General features: G+C 36.2%; 1 protein-coding gene across 3 annotated transcripts in view; it reads left to right on the top strand.

Moving 5' to 3' along the window:
* Positions 1–12830: 12830 nt before the first annotated feature.
* The window catches only part of LOC137004690 (calcium-activated chloride channel regulator 1-like), a 30824-nt gene continuing 20510 nt past the window's right edge, over positions 12831–23144 (top strand). Inside the window, exons 1-2 of one of the 3 annotated variants that reach the window (XM_067365255.1) lie at positions 17354–17542; positions 18339–18359. In XM_067365255.1, the coding sequence (XP_067221356.1) occupies positions 17396–17542; positions 18339–18359 (168 nt within the window). In that variant the 5' untranslated portion in view covers positions 17354–17395. Of the gene's footprint in view, positions 13220–17353; positions 17543–18338; positions 18360–23144 lie in introns of those variants that run through there. The other 2 variants (XM_067365258.1, XM_067365256.1) reach the window with 2 other exon arrangements.

Genomic DNA, 23144 nt, shown 5'->3' on the forward strand with positions numbered 1-23144 from the left:
ATCAAGAAGTGAACCTACGACCTCTGGAAGCATTTCTTTCAGTAGTTTAGTCGGCATTGGGTCTAACATACATGTCGTTGATTTTGATGATTTGATAAGTTTAGATAATTCTTCCTCTCCTATAGCGGCGAATGATTCTAGTTTTACCTCAGGGACACTACAGTGCACTGTCTGAAGCGAAACTGTAGACGGTTGCATGTTTTTAATTTTCTCTCTAATATTATCAATCTTGCAAGTAAAGAAGTTCATAAAGTCATTACTGCTGTGCTCTATGGAAACGTCAGTAGTAGAATCTCTGTTTCTAGTTCATTTAGCCACTGTATCAAATAAATACCTAGGATTATGTTTGTTTTCTATTAAGAGATTTGAAAAATAAGTAGATCTAGCATTTCTTATAGCCGTTCTGTACTCAATCATTTTTTCTTTCCACGAAAGGCGAAAAACTTTTAGTTTTGTTTTCTTCCAACTACGTTCAGCTTTCCTAACAGCTCGTTTTAGAGCCCGAGCGTGCTCATCATACCACGGCGTTGGATTAGTTTCCTTAATCTTCTTTAGACGTAAAGGAGCGACTGCATCTAATGTGCTGGAAAAGAGAGAGCCAATAGTTTCTGTTGCAGCATCGAGTTCTTCTAAGTTGTCAGGTATACTAAGGCGATGAAACTAGATTATTTTTAAAGCAATCTTTAGTGGTAGACGTGATGGTTCTACAATATTTATGGCTGGGTGGTTGTTTTGTAGCCTTGGCTAATTGTATTATACACGAGACTAAATAATGATCTGATATATCATCGCTCTGCTGTAGAATTTCAACAGCATCAATATCAATTCCATGCGACAGTATTAGATCTAGGGTATGATTACGACAATGAGTGGGTCCTGACACGTGTTGTCTAACTCCAATAGAGTTTAAAATGTCTGCAAATGCCAATCCAAATGCTTCTTTATTATTATCTACATGGATATTAAAATCACCAACAACAAGGACTTTATCCGCAGCCAGTACTAACTCTGATAGAAAATCAGCAAATTCTTTGATAAAGTCAGTATGGTGCCCTGGTGGCCTGTATACAGTAGCCAGCACAAATGTCAACTTACATAATGTTACATAAAGCACCATCACTTCAAAGGAATTATATTTGAAATTCTTTTGAATGATTCTGAATATATTACTATAAATTACAGCAACACCTCCCCCTTTGCCTTTCTGTCGAGGATTGTGTCGATAATCATAACCTTGAGGACTAGATTCATTTAAAGTAATGTAATCGTCTGGTTTTAGCCAGGTTTCTGTCAAACACAGCAAGTCTAGTTTATTGTCTGTGATAATTTCATTTACAATAAGTGCTTTTGAAGAAATAGATCTAATATTCAGTAACCCAAGCTTTATCATTTGTTTATCTGATTTATCTGTGATTTTCATTTTTTGAACATCAATTAAATTTTTATCCTTAAAAGGTTTCGGAAGTTTTTTTGTATTTACTAGTTCGAGGTACAGACACAGTCTCTATGTGATAATATCTAGGTGAAAGAGTTTCTATGTGCTGTGAATTATTTGAGTTACAAAACAGTTACAAAACATAAAACAAACAGGATAAATCAAATAAATTAAATAATTAAGATAAAACAAATAAAAAAAGTCACAAAATACATGTCACCATTATTCGGCAGAGGAAATAATATAAAAAAGGAAAATATAGTTTCCTGACCACTTACTCGCATCAGTGAATGAATTAAATGGGGGAAAATGTCAAAAGTTACAGATTTTGCACAATTTAAATTGAAAATATTCAATTTGATAACAAGTTTGCATACAGACCTCTTTTTTTGTATCTATCAAACTCGTATAAACTTGATAGTAAACACATTTCTCAACATATAACACAAACAACGAACATACCTGCAGAAATACACAGAGCACAATTAATGTTTTTTGGGATACATGTCTCTCCCCATCAGTGGTCCATACAGCATGGAGAAAGCTAGTAAGCAAAACCAATCTTGGTAAAATATTCAAAATACAATTCACTGCGTTACATTTCATGACATCACCGTCTAACATTACACTTAAACATTATTTATCTCATGAAATTAATCGATGATATTGTTTACACTTAAAGTTGCCATCGAACGTTTTTTTACAAGATGTAATATAAGTCTAAGGTGTCCCCTGAATGTGTCTGTGAAGTTTCAGCTCAAAATACCCCATAGATTTTTTTAAATTATTTTTTTTAACTGCCTATTTTGGGGCATCATTAAATATGAGCCGATTTATGCTGCTACCCCTTTAATTCTCGTACTCTCCACCCACGGAGCTCGTGCCTGCCTTAAACAGTGCATAAACTTTAAAAAGTTTAAGTTTACACAGCTAATATAACCCTCAAATGGATCTTTACAAAGTGTTCATCATGCATGCGTCGGATTATGTGAGTATTGTATACTGTTATATTGTTTACATTTGATTCTGAATGAATTTGAGGCTATGCTCCGTGGCTAACGGCTAATGCTACACTGTTGGAGAGATTTATATAGAATGAAGTTGTGTTTATGAATTATACAGACTGCAAGTGTTTAAAAATGAAAATAGTGACGGCTCTCTTGTCTCTGTGAATACAGTAAGAAACGATGGCAACTTTAACCACGTTTAACAGTACATTAGCAACATGCTAACAAAACATTTAGAAAGACAATTTACAAATATCACTAAAAATATCATGTTATCATGGATCATGTCAGTTATTATTGCTCCATCTGCCATTTTTTGCTATTGTTCTTGCTTGCTTACCTAGTCTGATGATTCACCTGTGCACATCCAGATGTTCTGCCCTTGTCTAATGCCTTTCATAATGTTGGGAACATGGGCGGGCATATGCAAATATTGAGGGCGTACACCCCGACTGTTACGTAACAGTCGGTGTTATGTTGAGATTCGCCTGTTCATCGGGAGGTCTTTTAAACAAATGAGATTTATATAAGAAGGAGGAAACAATGGAGTTTGAGACTCACTGTATGTCATTTCCATGTACTGAACTCTTGTTATTTAACTATGCCAAGATAAATTCAATTTTTAATTTGAGGGCACCTTTAGAGAAATCTCATTACCAGCACTCTTGTTTGAAGAGCGAGAGAAAGCACAACCGACCTCGTCAATAGCAAATGTGCTTCTAAAGATGGCGCTGTTCACACATCGTGGTCATCGCGGTATTGTGTGCGTCACCATTATGTGCCCCATAAATATTCTGCATTAACGGTTCCTACTAGAATTAATTATGCATGTTATGCCTCATTATAACTCTGAACACAAACATGAGAATATAAGTTTTCATAAGTTTTGATGAAGTTCATTAACACTATCCTTTATATATATATATATATATTGTAATATTTGAACCAGCTACACTACTTCATCTATTGTTGAGCGGTCATTGTCATGAATGGGTGTCCCTTTTTTTTTTTTTTTTTTTTTTTAATAAATAAACACATATGCAGACCTGTTTGTCCCTACTTAATTTTCATATTTTGAGAGTTTTTGTGAAAAATGACTTTTGAGGGCGATCCTAGAGATTTTCTAGAGAGGGAAGACAGCTCTCAGAAATGCAGAAATGATGTGACCGGGCAATGAATTATGGGGAATGTACAGTTTAGTCTTTGATAGAATGGCAAAAGTCTGTGATGAAGTGCCCCCTGCTGGCTCTCAAGGGCACTCCAGCTGCACTCAAGCAAATGTATTACTGAATGGCAAGAAAAAAAATAATGTGATACTTTATTGTGTACCTTGAAACACTGTATCACAATAAAGCAGTATTTATTACATTTATCAGAATCAGAAGGAGCTTTATTGTCAAATATGTTTGCACACAAGGAATTTTTTGGTGACAGAAGAAGATTCAAAGAGACAACAACAGTACACATATACAAAAATAAAATAAATATATATGTGAATAAGATACACACTATAAACAAATTTGTATTAACAAGGAAAGGAATGGGATAAGAAGAGGTAGGGTATTGTATTGTAACTGATATTGCGTAGTTGTTGATTTGAATCATCAGTCCATAACAGCAGGGTTTTTACATTATTTAAACAAAACTTGAAGTTGGGTTTATGACAAGCCAACATAAATTTGTCTTATTGTTTTTCTTGATTGCTAATGCACAATTCAGGAAACAATTCAACATTTTCTCACAACTAAACACAATATCAAAACTATACACCAACTTGCACAAACCTCAAAGTTCCAGGTCAAAATAAAATAGCCAAAAACTTATTCTTGTCTGACAAAATCAAACTTTGGCATCAGATGACACACAAAACATAACAAATACACAGACTACTGCACTGCCCAGTGAACACTAGTGAGATCAATTCATGTAACAGTAACAAAAATACCTCTATTTCATTTTACTATTATAAATTGATCTTGCAGTAGATGAAAAGCATGAGAAAAATAAGTATGAACTTGGTATGCACCACAATACAGTATATTGTCAATTGCAATAAAAGTAAATTCAGCATCCTCTGCACATTTGGCTAAATTTCATTACAGTATATACAGTACTATAGCAGTGTATTGGTCTTCTGACACACTATATCAATGAGCAATCATTTCTCAGTGCTGCAAAAAATACAGTATAGCCTGTGTATAACAAATGGCTACAAAGAAAGTTGACAATCACAACATTGAGGGTGTACAACGTGAAATTTCCCTCATCTAAAGTAGCCTACTGGTACTGTGTAAGTTTACAACCCCTGTAAATTATTCATTCAGCTCTCTCAGATTTTGACTGGTGTGTCATCAGTTTTGCTACCTAATGTTGTCATTGTTAAATGTTTTGAGAAATGTGTCTTTGTTTTGAGAACTGAACGAATGGTTTGGCAAACTGGGCCAACTGAATCACTTATAATGTGTTAGCAATCGAGAAAAGCTAAAATATGTTTAGATTCTTACCCCAACTCTGCTATAGGTCATTAAAACATTTGCAGATAAGAGAGACGCAGCAGAAGCCAAGGAGAGCAAAGGAGGGAAAAGCTAAATTATCAACAACTCAAAATTCCCAACCCACTCAAACTGATGTTTTTTTTCTAATAAGAAAAGGTTAAATGGTTTTACCCATTATATCATAAACTGGTCAGATGCCAAAAATAGATCTAAGAGTTGTTTTGACCCCCTTAGGGAATTTTGCAAATCTTACACTATCAAATGTCAGCAGAAATAATAACAGACATATTTTGATCAGATTCAAATGAGCAACTGATTCTGAAGAACATCACTTCTGCAGTACTTGGCAGGCGTCCAATATCTAACCACAAACGTGTCAGTGTGACCTGTCACACTGGAACACTTGAAGAACAATTGAATATAGCAAGCATACACTAAAAAATAAAGTACAAATTTGTACCCTTGTGATTTGTACCTTAAGAGACCAGTTTTGTACTTTTGGAGACAATTTTGTACCTTTATTTAACCGTACAAAAATTGACCCCCCCAAAAACTGATTCTGACAGTCTGGGCGAAGGTTAATGTGTGTATGCCTTTTCAGCGTCTCTATTAAGTTCACTTAATTTCACTCGTTCAATCTGACTCCAATTTCAAATGATTATTACTCTTAGGTTGTGTTTCCAATTAGAAATTAATCATTAGTTATGCATTAATTTAGATTTCTGATTATTCTGATTACCTTATATTTTCAACTATTTCATTCACTGCAGTCCCGGTATTGCTTTAGAAGAGTCATTTCGGCCGAATTAAATGTTCTTCCCAGACACAAACTCGTCAATTCTGATCTTAAACATTGGATGCAGGGTAAATATCTACCTTTAAGTCGGTCATGCTCTGCTTACTCGTAACAAAAAGCATAGTTTTTATATATTTAAGAAAACTGCAACTTATTTAAGGCAGCGATAGTCTGAAATCGAAATGGACTTAATCGGTGTGCCCCATGCTCCATCTATTAAACCTTCTGTATGATCGATCCTGAACACAGATTTGCGGTAATACCTTCACTTTAATCTACTAGAAATAATGAATTAAGAATAATACAGAATAAACCAATTATAACATTTTATTTGTCAAGTAAAACTGTATCATGCCAATTACATTACAATTAGACAATTAGAAGCCAATTCAGAAATGATAAATGCATAACATCAATTACTCGAAGAAATGCATATACACACAGTGATGTGTGAATGTCTTCAGACATTCACCCATCTCTGCATGGGGGTTTCTGGCTATTTTAAAACAATCTAATTAAATATTGGGCACAAAAAATTTTGCCAGTAAGAAAAGAAAACCTGTAGGTTACACACACACACACACACATACATTATATATAATTCAGGTTGATTGGGACACTTTTTCCGAGTAATTTCAATAGCAAAAAGTGTCCCAATAAACCTGATATATATATATATATATATATATATATATATTATATATTATATATTACAGAACAGAGTATAGACTAGAGTATAGAGTTGCAGAGTTTATTGTGCTTTGGCTACAGTAGGTAGTTCCAGTGAGAACAACAACCATACATGTCATTTCTGCAAGCTGCATCTTACTCTTTCACTCTTTTCATAGATTTTGCTGGCTCTGAAACACTCACTTGGTATTTCATGAAGGCCTGATTGTTCCAGGGGCCTTGTCGCAGGTCTATTGACTTTTAATTTCTGTGTTACTTTTGCTATATTTTCACACTTAAAACAATGATTTGGTAATCCTCTTGTAGCACTGTCCCCTTTTGTGCTAAGAAATAAGTCTCCAGACAGTTCTCTCCCAAGTGCTTCCATTGTTGTCTGCATTAAGTCTGAGAATGATTAAGTGGGCTATATAACACTTAATTGTTAAGAAATGACTTCTCTTTAAATGTTTTGGTTCATCACACTTACCTTTTAATAATAAAAAAATGCCTTAAACTTACACCATCTTTTTAGCACTATTTAGTAAATGTGTGTGTGTATATATATATATATATATATATATATATATATATATATATATATATATATATATATATATATATATATATATATAATGTTAATAAATGTATATATGCTAATTATGTTAATAAAGTCAAATAATTGTATGTGAGAGAGTCAGTTGTAATATCATTGCGTTCCTATTGGTCAGTGTTAGAGGAGCTCAGCTTAGCCTGACAGTTAGCCTGCCCTGGACCAAGCTAGTTTCCCAGCAGAAGTTGCCAGAGTAACTGAGTTTTAACTAATTTAAGTTTGTTTTATGAAACAGAATTCGCTGACAACAAGTCTGACTAAGTAAAATAAGCCTGACTTGTATTCTAATCTTGTTTTATGAAACAGCCCTCTGATGTGTGAGTTTATGAATGTTTATATGTGAACAAAAGCCTAATGACGTCTCAGACTGTCTGACAGCAAATACATAATAATGAGGACTTTTGAGCGATTCAATACTGTTTTGTACACGTTGCACGTTATATTATAATTCAAATGGATTGTTTTTCATTGACCACAATATTATTGTTAATAATTGAGAGGGGTTCTTTTGATTCATTTTGAAAAAGGGCATGTGCTTGAGAAGTTTATCCAACTACAACGACTTCTACTTCTGAGAACCCTGGAAATGTGAAAAGGGTCCATTAATATTCTTGACCATTTTTGGGGGGTTGTTGCAAAGTTTTATGTCATGTAACTGCTCCAAGACACAAAGTGTGGGGATCTAAATGCAGTATTTATTGAAAGGGTAATCCACAATCAATGTCTAAATACAGACAAAGGGTAAACATGAGAAGTAAAAGACAGCAAGACTACAATGAATGGCTGTGTGAACAGGGTTTAAATAGGCTGGGCTAAATAATGTGAAACTGCTGTAGACAATCATGGATGATGAGACCAGGCAAGGAGTTATGGGGGATGTGATGGAGTGCCCCCTAGTGGCTCTCAAGTGCACTTTAGCTGGTGATCATGACAAAAAAAAAAAAAAGAATGTGATACTTTATTGTGTACCTTGAAACACCATATCACAATGAAGCAGTATTTATTAAATTTATCAGAATCAGAAAGAGCTTTATTGTCAAATATGTTTGCACACACACAAAGATTTTTTTGGTGACAGACAAAGCTTCCAGTACACAGAGACAACAACAGGACACAGATAGTAACATACAAAAAAAAATAAAATAATAATAAATATATATGTGAATAAGATACACACAATATAAACAAATTTGTATTTACTATATAACAAAATTAACAAGGAAAGGAATGGAATAAGAAGAGGTAGGGTATTGTATCAATATTGCATATCGTCGTTGCATAGTGGGGAGAACATTTAACTGTTCATGATTGCCTGGGGGAATACATTTTTCTTGTGCCTGTCTGTTCTGGTGCTCAGTGCTCTGTATAGCGCTGGCCAGACTGCAAAAGTTCAAAGAGAAGGTGGTTTAGATGTGACGGATCCAGAGTGATTTTTGAGCCCTTTTTCTCTCTCTAGATGTATACAGTTCATGGAGGGTACACAGTTATCTTGTTATATAGAATACTACTTTGATTCCTGAGAAGTTGACACAATGCTTGAGGCCAATAAGTTTATTTAAAAAGCACCATCATATTTTCATCATCAGTCCATAACAGCAGGGGTGTGACTTGGGCTAATACCCAGCCAGCACACACTGTTAGACCTTGCTGTAGAAAAATGGCCAAATTCTGACAGTAACAAACCATTTCCCATTAAAACAGTAATATACTGTAGAAAACAATGCATTCTGGGTAATATTTGGAATCTTCGAGAAAATAGCCTACAGGAATATACTGTGAGTTAACATCGCTCAAAGTCAACACTCAGAGGCTGTTTTCCAAATCACACCCTATACCCTCATTCACTATTCCCTAGTTCACTAATATAATCCACTTTACAGAGTGAAAGAAAAGAAGTGAGTGAATTCAGACACTGACGAACACCTGATTAGCAGAATCACTGAACGACAGAGAAACAAGACCAGAAAAAAGAGACGAGATGAACAGAAACACAAGAACTACAAGTGACTTCAGCTAGTTTGACATTATTTCTTTAATCTGATCTCTATGTTTAGCCTTTGTCTATCTATGAAGCAACATTTCATTTATCAGTTATTTAGAAAAATATTTAAGTTCTATAACGTATAAAATACTTTAAGCATAACTTGGACAGCAGAGACATCAACAATCTGATTATGAATCTCAACAGTGGTGACATCCAAAAGTTTAATGTTGCAATGCATGCTGGGTGCCAGCATAGTACAAAACTCCCAGCATGCACTGCAGCGTGAATAAATTATGCTGCTTTATTGCCACCATTGTTGAGATTGTGTGCTGATTTTTTATATCTGTGTATGTCTCAGTTGCAGCTCTTTTTTGAGTGTGGTGTTAAAAATAAGTTATTTTTTAGCTGATTGTTGTTTGGGACTCTTGTTGTAGTTTCACAGTGGTAATAACGTAACACAATAGATATAACCAGAGGTGGGAAGTCCAGGGGTCAGAGAGTAAAAGTCCTGCCATATTTTTATTCCTCCCACTGAAGCATTAATGAGATAAATAAGTGTTTAATTGAGTGATGATTGACCATTATTGAAGACACCTGATGATAACAAGCACCAAAGGAGAAAATCACTATTTTTAAGTTACCATCATCGAGGTCAGGGTTTGTTTTAGTTGAGCTCTTGACCCTTAACTTTTTAATGTTAGAACTTGTTTGGGCAGTTTTAACTGCATTAAAACCAACCAGACAAGCAAAGTTAAAAGATGATCAGGTGGTGTTGGTTATGTTTTCACATAATTATTACTTGATCTGAATTACTGAACTCATTTAGAGCCCAATCTTAGTAGTGATGTCCGGTTCGCGAACGAACCGCTCTTTAACCGGTTCTTTTTAGTGAACCGGTTGAACCAGTTCACCAAATCGATCTGAATCGATCCAAACAGTTCGCATCTCCAGTAAGCAAACATGAATCCACAAATTACTAAAGTTACTCACTTGATGACATGCCTGACACTACCTCTTGAAATAAACCAACATCACGGAGTTATTCAGTTAATCCAACAGTACGCTGACATAACCTGCTGATGATGATGAGCACGAGCTGCAGAGCAGCTGATACGGCCTGTGACCGTTCTCGTTCTCGAGTCAAGAACCGGTTGCAATGGTTTTCGGATCATCAGTACACAACCGAGAAACGCTTCTTTCGGACATGTCCGATTTGAGAACCGATGAGCTGATGATACTGCGCATGCGTGATTCAGCGTGTGATCTGTAGCTACTGAACAGTAACATCACAGCACCGGTTAACTAGGACAACTGATGCTATGAGAGAACTCGAATGAGGGGCCAATCTGGCGAAACGTAAGTTTATTTAATCATAATGTAAGAGGATCATGATGAAGACTAATTTATTCACTTTATAACTGTAAAACTTTGTTTGCACATCACTGCCTGTATATGTCATGGGTTTGGATGCAAAACTAAATTGTAAGAAACGCTTCAGATTATAATATTTTAGTTGACTGATGTTATGATTACTAACTTTATATATTTGAATCACTTGTTTTTTCAACCCGGCCCGCGATAGACGACGTCATCGCGGATTACGTCATTACGTCAGAGCGTAAAAGAACCAGTAAACAGGTTTTTTCAACCGGTTTATTGAATCAAACTGTCCGAAAGAACCGGTTCGCGGAAAAGAACCGAACTTCCCATCACTAAATCTTAGTTAGATTTACATTATTGATTACAGAAGCACTTGTGATTCTACAGCAGAAGATCAATTTCATCAATACAAAAATATATTTTTTAAAGTTCTGATTTTTTTAAAAAAAAGTTTAATTTAAACACACAGTCATCAAGAATCAGTCTGTGAATCTCAACAGTGGTGAGACAATAAAGCATGTTGCAATGCATTCTGGGTGCCACCAATCAAAATTCATCCATGCCTCCCATCATGCATTGCTGTATGAATAAATTATGAGCTGAATTATCTTAGTAATTTTCTTTATTCTCACTATTTAAATTTTGCTGTTTTTCTGTGACTTTTTAGTAGCGTGTTTTCTAATGTTCAGAGTTGATCTGTTTATCAGAATATGTTGCTTGTCACCGTCATTGAGATTCATACGCTGATTCTTGATGTCTGTGTGTGCCTAAAGTATTTTTTTTTAATAAGGACAACATCTTTAAAACAAAACGTTGTATTGATAAAGTTGATCTTCTACTGTAGTATCACAGTGCTGCTGTAATCAATAACGTTCAGTGATTCAGAACAAACAATGATTATGTGAAAACTTAACTAATACCACCTGATCACCTTTTAACTTTGTTTGTCTGGTTGGTTTTAATGCAGTTAAAACTGCCCAAACAAAGACTAACATTAAAAAGTTAAGGGTCAAGAGCTCAACTAAAACAAACCCTGACCTCGATGATGGTAACTTAAAAATAGTGATTTTCTCCTTTGGTGATTCTGCTTGTTATCATCAGGTGTCTTCAATAATGCTCAATCATCACTCAATTAAACACTTATTTATCTCATTAATGCTTCAGTGTTTATGTTTTCACAGAATCATTATTTGATCTGTATTCATTTAGAGCCCAATCTTAGTTAGATTTACATTACTGATTACAACAAAAGATCAACTTTATTAAAACATTTTTTTTTTTTTTTTGAAGGTTGTCTTTAACAGAAAAAAAAGATGATTGTTTTTTTTTTTTTTTTTTTTTTATTAGGCACACAGACATCAAGAATCAGCGTATGAATCTCAATAACGGTGACAAGCAACATATTCTGATAAACAGATCAACTCTGAACATTAGAAAACAAGCTGCTAAAAAGTCACAGAAAAACAGCAAAATTTAAATTGTGAGAATAAAGAAAATTACTAAGACAATTCAGCTCATAATTTATTCATGCAGCAATGCATGATGGGAGGCATGGATGAATTTTGATTGGTGGCTCCCAGAATGCATTGCAACATGCTTTATTATTCTCACCACTGTTGAGATTCACAGACTGATTCTTGATGACTGTGTTTAAATGAACCCATTTTTTTTTAAATCAGAACTTTTTTGTATTGATAAAGTTGATCTTCTGCTGTAGAATAAAAGTGCTGCTGTAATCAATAATGTAAATCTAACTAACAGAATCTCATTTGGTGATTCTGCTTGTTATCATCAGGTGTCTTCAATAATGGTCAATCATCACTCAATTAAACACTTATTTATCTCATTAATGCTTCAGTGGGTGGAATAAAAATATGGCAGGACTTTTACTCTCTGACCCCTGGACTTCCCACCTCTGCCGGTGGTAAACAAACACTCGTGCACGAGTTTTGGGAGGCGTTCACTTGAAATGAGCTGTGAAGGAGGGGGATTGTTCTTCTGCATGCACTCATTTAAAAAACTCAGTCGACGAAAACATCCTCTCTACCACCTTTAAATATTAACTTAATTGTCAGTGTCAATGTTACTTTTTCTCTGTAGTGTGGACACTAGAGCAATGTTTCCCAAACCTGTTCCTGGAGGCACACCAACACTACACATTTTCCAACTCTTCCTAATCAGATACACCTGATTCAACTTATTAGCTCCTTTGTAGAGACTGCAAGACCTAGAAATGTCCCATACATGTTCAGATAAGGGAGACATCAAAAATACGCACTGTTGGTGTGCCTCCAGGAGCAGGGTTGGGATACACTGCAGTAGAGGATATTCCAGTGGGGATGAAAGGGTTAAAGGTTTAAGATAAAAAGACACACCCACAAATTGTATTTTAACAGTGATAAACTGTAAGTTAGCAGTTTACTGTAAAATTGAGTTTTGTGGGTCACCATTGTGCTGAAGAGTAGAGCCTGTGCTTAGGTTCAGGAGAAGCTCAAAAGATATTAGTGGTATGCTGCGTGTTGTTTTATTTAACAGATGGTGATTGTGTAGTTGTTGATGCAGTGGAAGTCTCTTTATTTAAAATGTTCTTTAGTAAACTCAAAAAAAAAAAAAAGGCAGTAGTAACAATGTGAACCCTCCAAAGCCTCAAGTTTCTGAAGAATCACTCGAGGTTGGAAGCTTTACCAGGACAGCAACCGGAGAGAGTTTTGAAGTGGCTTTTACAGGCACAGCCCCACCAAATTTCCCTCCTAACAGAGTCACAGATCTGAGTGCTGAGATCCAGGAGGACTCTGTGTTTCTCGGCTGGACGGCTCCTGGTGAGGACCTCGACCAAGGGACAGGTAAAGCATACAATTACTATACCAGAAATTAAAATTTCTTTAACGTTTTCACTGACAACATAAAAGTAGAGTCAAATTTGGAGAATTTAGATGAAATAATGAAAATGTAATTGTCTTGCATGAGGTTTCTTTACCTTTAAGCTAAATCCTATGAGATCAGGTGGAACTATGACCTTCAAATGCTTCGAGAAAACTTTAGTAATGGTCATGTATAAACACCGCTGCCGTCTCACCGCAGGAGGATGGATGAGTCGAACTATGATAACTCCTTGTTATCATCAGGTGTCTTCAATAATGGTCAATCATCACTCAATTAAACACTTATTTATCTCATTAATGCTTCAGGGGGTGGAATAAAAATATGGCAGGACTTTTACTTTCTGACCCCTGGACTTCCCATCTCTGGTCCTGAGAACGTCACCTACTATGTGGGAATTAGTCTAGAGGACTGTCCAACTGATGATATGGTTGCAGATGTATTAACAAAACCAGCAACAAAGCTTAAGTTGAAATTTTACTTGTATATGTTCGGTGTATGAATTTTGTGTACTTGTTGAAATTATGAAATAAATGTTCGAGCAAGTGGGGCTGTTAAGATGTATAAGTATTATGCTCTTTGTATTAATTTATATTTGTATTTTATTTGTTTACCCAGCTTTGTTTTTCTCTGTGGGACAGTCAATCCAATCACAGTGTCAAGTGTATGTCATGTGACCTAATAAATGACTGAATGATTGCACTTGCTTATTCTGTTTAATAAAAATGTGCCAGTCAGAGCGGCTGGATGTTGAGACAGTACACAGTAGTTTGGTTATTTGCACGTACTCTGTTAACATTCCCCTTATCACTGTAATAACAAAATACTGATCCAATTTCCAGTGAATAATAAATCACAAGAATTTGAGGAAACTGAACTTCCTGGGCATGTCAAAAGACTGTTTCCTCCAGTGACCTGAAACTTTCCAACCTTGAATCATGTATTTAATCTTTTCCAGCAGAATGTAAGACCTAATCTCTTTTGTCCAGCTGCTATGTGTTGAAGGGTCTGCCTTTTTCCACTGAAATAATATTTGACCATTTCATACACAGGGCTCTACGGTAACATTTTTCTTTAGGAGCACTTGTGCTGTGAACAAAAATGGCCCATTGGTCCCATTTTTAGTTTTTTCTGGCTATTATAATTACATGTTTATACAGCTCATTTGTTATGGCACAAAAACTTAGAAAATATATGATCAGGCACTGATGGATAAATATTGATGACGTTTATCATTTAACATCCAGATTCACTGTTCTCATTCAGAGTTTAGTCTCTGATTAAATGGATATGTTTTTCAGATTATAGCAAAACTGTGATTCTACAGCAGTGTTATGACAATCAGATAAAGACTTTACAGACAATTTTTTTAATATGGTATCACACAGACTAATAACAAATGTGTTGTATAAACACATGGTTACAGCAATAAAAAAACAAAACAAAAAAAAAACATATTAACATTCCCCATATCACTAGAATAACAAAATATTGATTCCATTTCCAGTGAATAATAAATCACAAGAATTTAAAGAAACTTCCTGGGCATGTTAAGAGACCATTTCCTCCAATAACTCAGACAGTTTCCTCCAGTGACCTGAAACTTTCCAACCTCAAATCATGTATTTAATCTTTTCCAGCAGAATGTAAGACCTAATCTCTTTTGTCCAGCTGCTATGTGTTGAAGGGTCTGCCTTTTTCCACTGAAATAATATTTGACCATTTCCAGAGGTGGGAAGTCTAGGGGTCAGAAAGTAAAAGTCCTGCCATATTTTTATTTATTTACATTAACAATTTGAGAACAATACAACAGTAACAATAATTTGCACGTTTTGGCATGATCCAAGCTAAGCAATCGTTAGATTTAATCATCATTGGCAGCGCAATTTATTGTAGGCTAATTCTTTTTTCCTCAGTAGGTCAGAACAAAATGTTAGTTACTTTTTCAGATGATATTTTCCAGTGAAAATTCTTATATTGGTCATACTTTCAAGACATAGAATCTGTTATTCTGAAGTGCAGTATCCACACCGGTGCGGTGACTGACAGCAAACATTAGATTCATCCGCTTACGAGCTGTGCCGAGGCACAACGCACGTACAGATAACTGTTCCGCATATGACTGCTATTGTAGGTTTCAAACAGAGATGGTGACAAAGAGAAAAAATTCCAGACTGCAGGTTTAAGTGTAATAGTGTAGGGAAAACACCCTAGGAAGTAAAATTAGCTCAAATGAAATATTTAGGGAATTATAAAGAGTTGTTTAGATTACGACCGAGAAAATGATTCGTCCAGCATTCATTTGCTCGAGCCGTAATAAGCTCTTGTAACGGATATAAATATCCAACAATCGTGAAAACACTGATTAGAGCACGGTAACTTGATCACAGTTTAAGAAATTAAATCATAAAGCACATAATACAAGACACTTTCCTTTTAAAATCTACAAGAGAATTTAATTAATTCTAACACAAACTAATCTAACACAAAGGCACGCACATACACACACACACACATTCATACGTGTTGCAGTAAGAAAGAAATGAGAGAGAAAGAGCTTTGAAAGAGAGAGAGAGAGAGAGAGAGATCTGATTAACCGAATTCCTATCAATGCATTTCAAAGACCAGAACGAACCATGAATCATTCATTTAAATGCACCAGTTCAGTTTTCATCTGGAGGTACTTGCTTGCGTTGACTAAGGTGAATTTCCCTCGTCGTGCAGAGAGGGGTTTCCCAAGTCGATGATTGGTCCAGATCAGGTCCGTGTGGAACAATGAAGGAAGTCTCTTTGTCGCTGGAGTTGAAGCGGCAATAGTCGTTGGTTGAACTTTGCGGCGAAACTTAGGACACAAGACTTTCAGCGGTAAAGGAGAATTAAGTAAAAGAAAAGAAAAGTGAGTGAAGGTTGGATGGCTTGAATGAGCGGCTGGTCGGTTCTTCTTGTCACTCCATTGTTCTTGGTACTTGTCTTGGCTTCTTTTCCCAGAACAGAACCAACTCCTTTCTCGTTTACTAACCAACTCCTCTCGTTCACTATCTTGCAATATGATCATTTAAACTTAGTTGTTTGTCACACCTCTGAGGAGTCTTGGCCAATCAGACATTGTCTTGTTTCAAGAGGGCCTTCCTCTGCCCCCAATAAAACATAAGTGTTACATCCCGGTCTGTCTCTGCTTTAGCAGATTGCCATTTTAACATAATTGCTGTTAAATGGGATACAATACATTTTAAACAGATTTCATTCAAGTCAGGATATAGGAAAGGGGGAAAGAATCAAATTAAGTCCAAATAAGGCATACTTTCAGTCATTCAGTCAAGAGTTAACACATTTACATGAATTGTGAGTGTTCTAAAGCCTAACTGTTTACAGGTAGTACTTGTGGACACATAATGCAAAATGTATGTAGTTAAAAGATGTTTGATAAGTCCGTTAAAATTGTTGGAACAATTTTGAAGCAGATTTATTTGTTCAACAGTCTCTTTGGCTTTCCTGTGAAGTAAGGAAACAAAAGGGTCTGGATTGTCTCTCTGTCTTCTTGGGTGACCCTTTGGTATGTCGCTTCTGCTATCAGGAAGCATGTGTCGTAAAAGTAATCAGCCTGGATTTATCTGCAGACGGGCCGGAGCCGGAACCTCAATTCTGAATTAGAATTATGTTTTGAAAGAATCATCTGAATGATTCATTTGTCTGGTTCGTCCACAGTTCTTACAATAAACAGATTTGATTAAACACTAATAGTTGTAATAGTAGGCAAAAATTTAATTTTATAATTGTTTTCAAGTGTCTTATTGAGTTTTTATGTAATAAACAATCATTTAACCTGTGATGGTGAACACACTTGCATTTTTTGTTTTATGTGCTCTTTTGAGCCCATATCAATGCACTGCCACATCATAGTCACACCAAGTAAACTAATTGTTAGTAAACATTTTTTAAATGTACAATCCGTGTGTAAATATAATATCTGAAGTATATATCTTGTTTTAAACAGACCATGATGTTAGCAGAATGTAGTCACACCCCTGCATGACATTGAAGCACACACCCTCTTCTCTCTGATCAGACTCCTCAAGACCATTTGTGAAATTGTTCAAAACTGGGTTTTGTGAGTTGCTGTTCATCTAAACTCTACAGCTATGGACTCAAGAACGGTGTTGGTCTTATTATGGATGTTGCTGTCATCCTCCACTGGAATCAAACTAGATGGAAATGGTTATGTTGACGTTACCATTGCAATCAGTTCAAGAGTACGACAGGATAACACACTCATTGATAAAATCAAGGTGAATATATTCTTTTTTGTCTATTTAGGGATGCAACAATATTATCAATATCATAGTATCGTGATAGCAAAATTGTCTCTATATTATCGTGGTCACATGACTGTATGAAACGATGTGTCTTCTAATATTTGATAGTGTTATAATATTTGATAATATTTTTATTACTGTTTTATGTATATATGTTTTGGCAAAATTGTATTATTTACAGTCATGCCAATAAAGCAATTTTAAATTTGAATTTGAGAGAGAGAGAGAGAGAGAGAGAGAGAGAGAGAGACCCAGCTAACAGAATTTTGTTATAAGAATATTCTCTAAATATTCAGTGTTGGTTCTGGAAACATAAAAAATATCCAGTTTTCTTGATGTTCCTCAAAAAAAAAAAAAACAATAAAACAGATGATTAAATCATTTTAATATAGTCATATGTCCGTTATTAGAATAGACGTGTTGATCTGACTTATTAATGCAGTCAAGTTTTTTTGAAAACAACTGCAATTGTTGATAGAAAAACATCTTTACAAAAGTCAGGGGTCAAGAGCTCAACTAAAGCAACCACCAACCTCCATGATGGTGACCTCAAACGAAACATCTAAACTTCTGTTAATTCTCTATAAGAGCTTCTGTAGACGTGTGACAGAAATAAAGTCAGTCTGGTTAGTAATAAGTCAAGCTGGTAATGCTGTTTGTGGAGCTGTTTAATCAGATCTTGAGAGATTTAATGTCTTTTATCTTCAGTTCATCTAAGGCTGTGGATGAAGAAAGTTGTAGTTTGTGTTCTTATTTCTCTTTCTTTCAGTGCTTGTTCACAGCAGCAGAGGTGGGAAGTCCAGGGGTCAGAAAGTAAAAGTCCTGCCATATTTTTATTCCACCCACTGAAGCATTAATGAGATAAATAAGTGTTTAATTGAGTGATGATTGGCCATTATTGAAGACACCTGATGATAACAAGCAATGCATGTTGCAATGCATTCTGGGTGCCACCAATCAAAATTCATCCATGCCTCCCATCATGCATTGCTGCATGAATAAATTATGAGCTGAATTGTCTTAGTAATTTTCTTTATTCTCACTATTTAAATTTTTCTGTTTATGTGACTTTTTAGTAGCTTGTTTACTAATGTTCAGAGTTGATCTGTTGATCAGAATATGTTGCTTGTCACCGTTATTGAGATTCACAGGCTGATTCTTAAAGTACAACCTACTGTCATCTGTCAGTTTTAACAGACATACTTGACATTTTTTTTTGTTTCAAGTCCTGGATTCCATTTCTTTAATGATAGTTCGATTATAAATATAAAGTACTTTCAACTCAGAATGGTATTTTCTGGGTTTATCTCTGCAAAGAAAACAATTTTGAAAAACTGGTTCTTTCTGGATATGTGTATGAAATCACTCTGGATCCATAGTCTTGTCAACATTGTCAACCTTGAACACACAACTGCGCGACATTGCACATTAATAAAACATTTCTGTTAAATGCACCAGAATTAGCCGAAAGGTTATTTTTCATCTGCAGTCCCTGGACAGAATGTTACAAGTCACCCTAAAAAAAAAAATATATATATATATATATATAAGATAATCGCTTGGACCAGGGTCAACAGCTAGGCAATCATTGTTATGAAACACCTGCCGAACATGTTTCTGTGATTTTATGTACTGTCTTGTGATTTTGGTTCTTTTTTTTTTTTTCTTTTTGTGATAAGGACAACTTTAAAAAAAAACTGTATTGATAAAGCTGATCTTCTGCTATAGCAGTGGTTTTCAACCGGTGGGGCGCGAGGTTGAGGGCGAGGGCGCGCAAGCCTCAAAAGTTTAAGGTCCTTGCACCCTGACTGAGTCCGAAACTGTCGTATTTGTTTTTTTCATATTCGTCATTTGGTGGATCAATTGTCAAAAAACCCTCAAAATATTTGCTACGGATGCGAAAAATGCAGAAAATCGAACCATCCGAATTCATTTTTATGACGGACGGAAGTTTCAGAGGCTGCAAACGTATAAAACGTGAGGTCGTATTTAGTTTTATATATATATATATATATATATATATATATATATATATATATATATATATATATATTTGTTTTATATATATATATATATTCGTTTTGAAGCGAAAATGGGGCCGCGGCCATCTTAGCTGCGCGTCACCGCACGTCACTCCCGGATAACTGAAAATGGGCAAAGAGGCGGGGAGGTGGTTTGAGCTAATATGACTGGTTGCTGAAACCACGCCCGTCTAGCTTGACGTGACCATGTTAGCAGGCAAAGGAGCTATCTATCTATCTGATGTAACCCCCTAAAGTTTTACAGTGTTATATAAGTTCAATACAATGTAGTTTTCCTGTAGGGGTCACTGCATGATCTGGTTAATAGAGGTGTAAAGATTTAGAGAAGAAGACTGATCGTAGCTGGTACGCACGAGGTGATCAAGCGCTGCATTTGAAATATATCTTCATTAAAAGTACTTTCTGATGTTTTAAAACTGTAAACTTTTCATATAAATTGTTACAGTATGTTCACGAGTTTCAAAACGGATTCGAATTCACATTGATGTCGATTGAGAAGTTATTTCTGCAAACTCTGGTGAGTTTCTATGTTAACAGAAATATTAAGTTGATGTTTTAAACTGATTTAATGATCAGAAAGGATTGTATATATATTAGTGTACGGAAAAAAAAAAAAACAGTCAGAGTTAAAAGAAGTTTATTGAAAATGTTTTTTGTGTTTCAATACACTTTTTGCAAACGGATATTAGGGAAACAGATACATTTTATTCTTGTTGAATGTATTTTATGATGTTCCCTGTGTATATGGAGGAAAAAGATGATTTAGATGTGAAAAGTGAGTATTTTGAGATGCAGATGATCAACCTGTGTGTTAAACAGATTTATCCGTGCGTTTATTATGCTCACGTGTATTGATGTTAAATTGCTAAGCTAACACGTGTGAGTGAAGCCTGTGAGTAATGTTTCTGATGATTTATTTACTCATATGGAGTTTGTGACAAGCTAATGTGAATCTTTAGAGATGTTAACTCTGAATTGTGTTGTTTTGTGTAGACTGTTTTTTTTATTGCCTGATTCCATCCTGTGACCTGATCAACTGTGAGTTTGTGATCTACGGCGAGCCAGACCCTGTGATTCTGTGAAGGCCTTATTGCTGACGTTCAACTCGAACCTGTTTGCATCACTGGATTCTTTCAGTCACAGCTAAGCAGTTACTTTGCACACACACTACCCGGGTAGTAAGAAAACCAGGAGGACTTTTGGACAATTTCTTTTTTTTTTTCCTTTTTTCTTTTTCTTTCTCTGACCCGCTTTGCACCACCTGGACTAAATATCGTATTTTCCCATTCCAGCAGTGTTGTGAGATACAGCAAAGTATTAACTTGTTTCTTCTTTTTATTATTTTTTTGTTACATGTACAATAAATGTGCTGGCTGTTAGCTGTTTCATACAATTTGGCCCAAATTTCATTCTTATCCTCCCAAGAGTCGAACCTAGCCCTATAACTATTCAGAGTAATATAACATAGTGTCATACTGACAACTGTTGCCGTGTTACACCACTTTTTGTGGCGAGTACAGCCAGGAGGATAATTACAGCTTGAGCACAAGTTATTTGGTTTTGATATTTTTTTATTATTTTCTGTAAAAGTTTTGCGAAGTGATTAAGCAAAATGAGTGTTTCAGATATTGAGAGACGCTACAATGTCAAAGCAAAATGTGCTGTGTGTGTGTTAGGCATTACTGATACAGATGCTGATGATGAAATTGCTGACACCCTTACAAAATATGGAGTTGTGGTGAAAGTAGTGAGAGTAGCCCCCAGTACTATACGGTCAGGGCAGTCTACTGTAGTAGTAGAGTTTGATACACAAACTCCTGTTGCACTAATGGAGCCTGATTTCCCCCTAGAGATAAAAAATGTGCAAAACCCCACAGTTACCTGGCATGTAGACAGTGTCAAAGTGTTAGCCCCACTCACTGAACAGTCACATGCCCAAGCTGAACATTCTTCTCTGGATTCAATAGAGAACAGTTGTGATGATGTGACATCAGAGATGACATCTTCTGACCACAGCACTTCCATCCTGCAAAGATATAAAAAGAAATCGCAGTCTAAAAAATCAAAAATGAAATCTGATCCAGTAGTGAGGAAAAAGACTCCAAAGTCTGCACTGGATGCACTTACTCCTGATGAATTAAACCCACCTGAGGTGCAGCGCATAGTTGTTGAACATGTTATTAAAAATGACGCTTCTGCAGTGCAGGCAAATTCAAAATGGCTGCGTTCCTTCTCTGGCCGAGTTCCAAAACCCCCAGGTGAAGCCGATTTTGATACATGGTGCCTCCATGTTGACCTTTTGCTTCAAGGTTCTCTCCCTCCAGATGTTCAGCGGAGGAGGATCATTGAAAGTCTCTTACCACCAGCCTCAGATGTGGTCAAGCAACTTGGTTCCGCTGCCCCTCCACAAGAGGAGATTCTCTTGATTCTGCTTATGGGCTGGTGGAGGATGGCGATGAGATCTTTGCAAGGTTCTTAAATACTCACCAGGACACGGGCGAGAAAGCTTCTGACTACCTACAGAGACTGCAGACCATCCTTAGCACTGCTGTCAGGCGGAATGGAGTAAAGCAGTCCTCCGCAAATAGCCACTTACTGAAACAGTTGCAGCGTGGGTGCTGGGATCATTCCCTGATACTTACCCTTCAGCTTGAGTCTAAAACAAAGACACCACCTGACTTTGCTGAGCTGTTGTTACTTCTCAGAACTGAAGAGGACAGAAGAGCTGCAAAACTTGATAGGATGCAGCGACACATAGGCAGTTCAGAGCATAAGGTTACAAGTCACACAGCTTGCTACTGATGTCTCTGCTTATGGCGACCCTGGTGTGTTGCAAGCTTGCCTGTCTGAGACTGAGGCATTGAGGAAGCAAGTGGCCGATCTGCAAATGCAGTTAAACTCCTCCAAGTCTAAAAAGAAAGGACGTGAGCCCAAGTTAGTGGAAAGCTCAAAAGCAATGCCAGCTAAAGCAGAAATAAATGTGCAGCAAGTAACAAGTAAACCTCCAAAGCCATGGTTCTGCTTTAGATGTGGAGAAGATGGCCATGTAGCCAGACTATGCGAAGGCTCCATTAACAAAGCCCTAGTAGACCAGAAGTACAAAGAGCTTAAAGCCAAACAGGATGACTGGACAAGGAGGAACGGAATGCCGTTAAACCGGTTCGGGTTTCAGTAATAAGACATACTGGGGCCCTTTGCAGAAAGAAACGTCCCAATGGATTGAATGGAGATAGAATAGAGAGTCAAGCCCATTCCAGTGTTTCAGCCAATGACATTGAGTTAAGTCCTAGCATTATAGGTCCCAGATGCACTGCTGAAATTGTCATTGAAGGGAAACCCTGTATGTCTCTTCTTGATTCAGGGTCACAGGTGACAACTCTCTCCAAGTCATTCTATGACACTCACTTGTCGTCCCATCCAATCCTCTCTCTAGATAGTCTCATTGAGGTCGAAGGAGCTGGAGGGCAAACTGTGCCCTATTTGGGCTACATTGAAGTGAGCATGCATTTCCCTGAAGATATCACTGGAAAAGC

The sequence above is a fragment of the Chanodichthys erythropterus genome, chromosome 17 (genome assembly GCF_024489055.1).
Source record: "Chanodichthys erythropterus isolate Z2021 chromosome 17, ASM2448905v1, whole genome shotgun sequence".
Classification (NCBI taxonomy): domain Eukaryota; kingdom Metazoa; phylum Chordata; class Actinopteri; order Cypriniformes; family Xenocyprididae; genus Chanodichthys; species Chanodichthys erythropterus.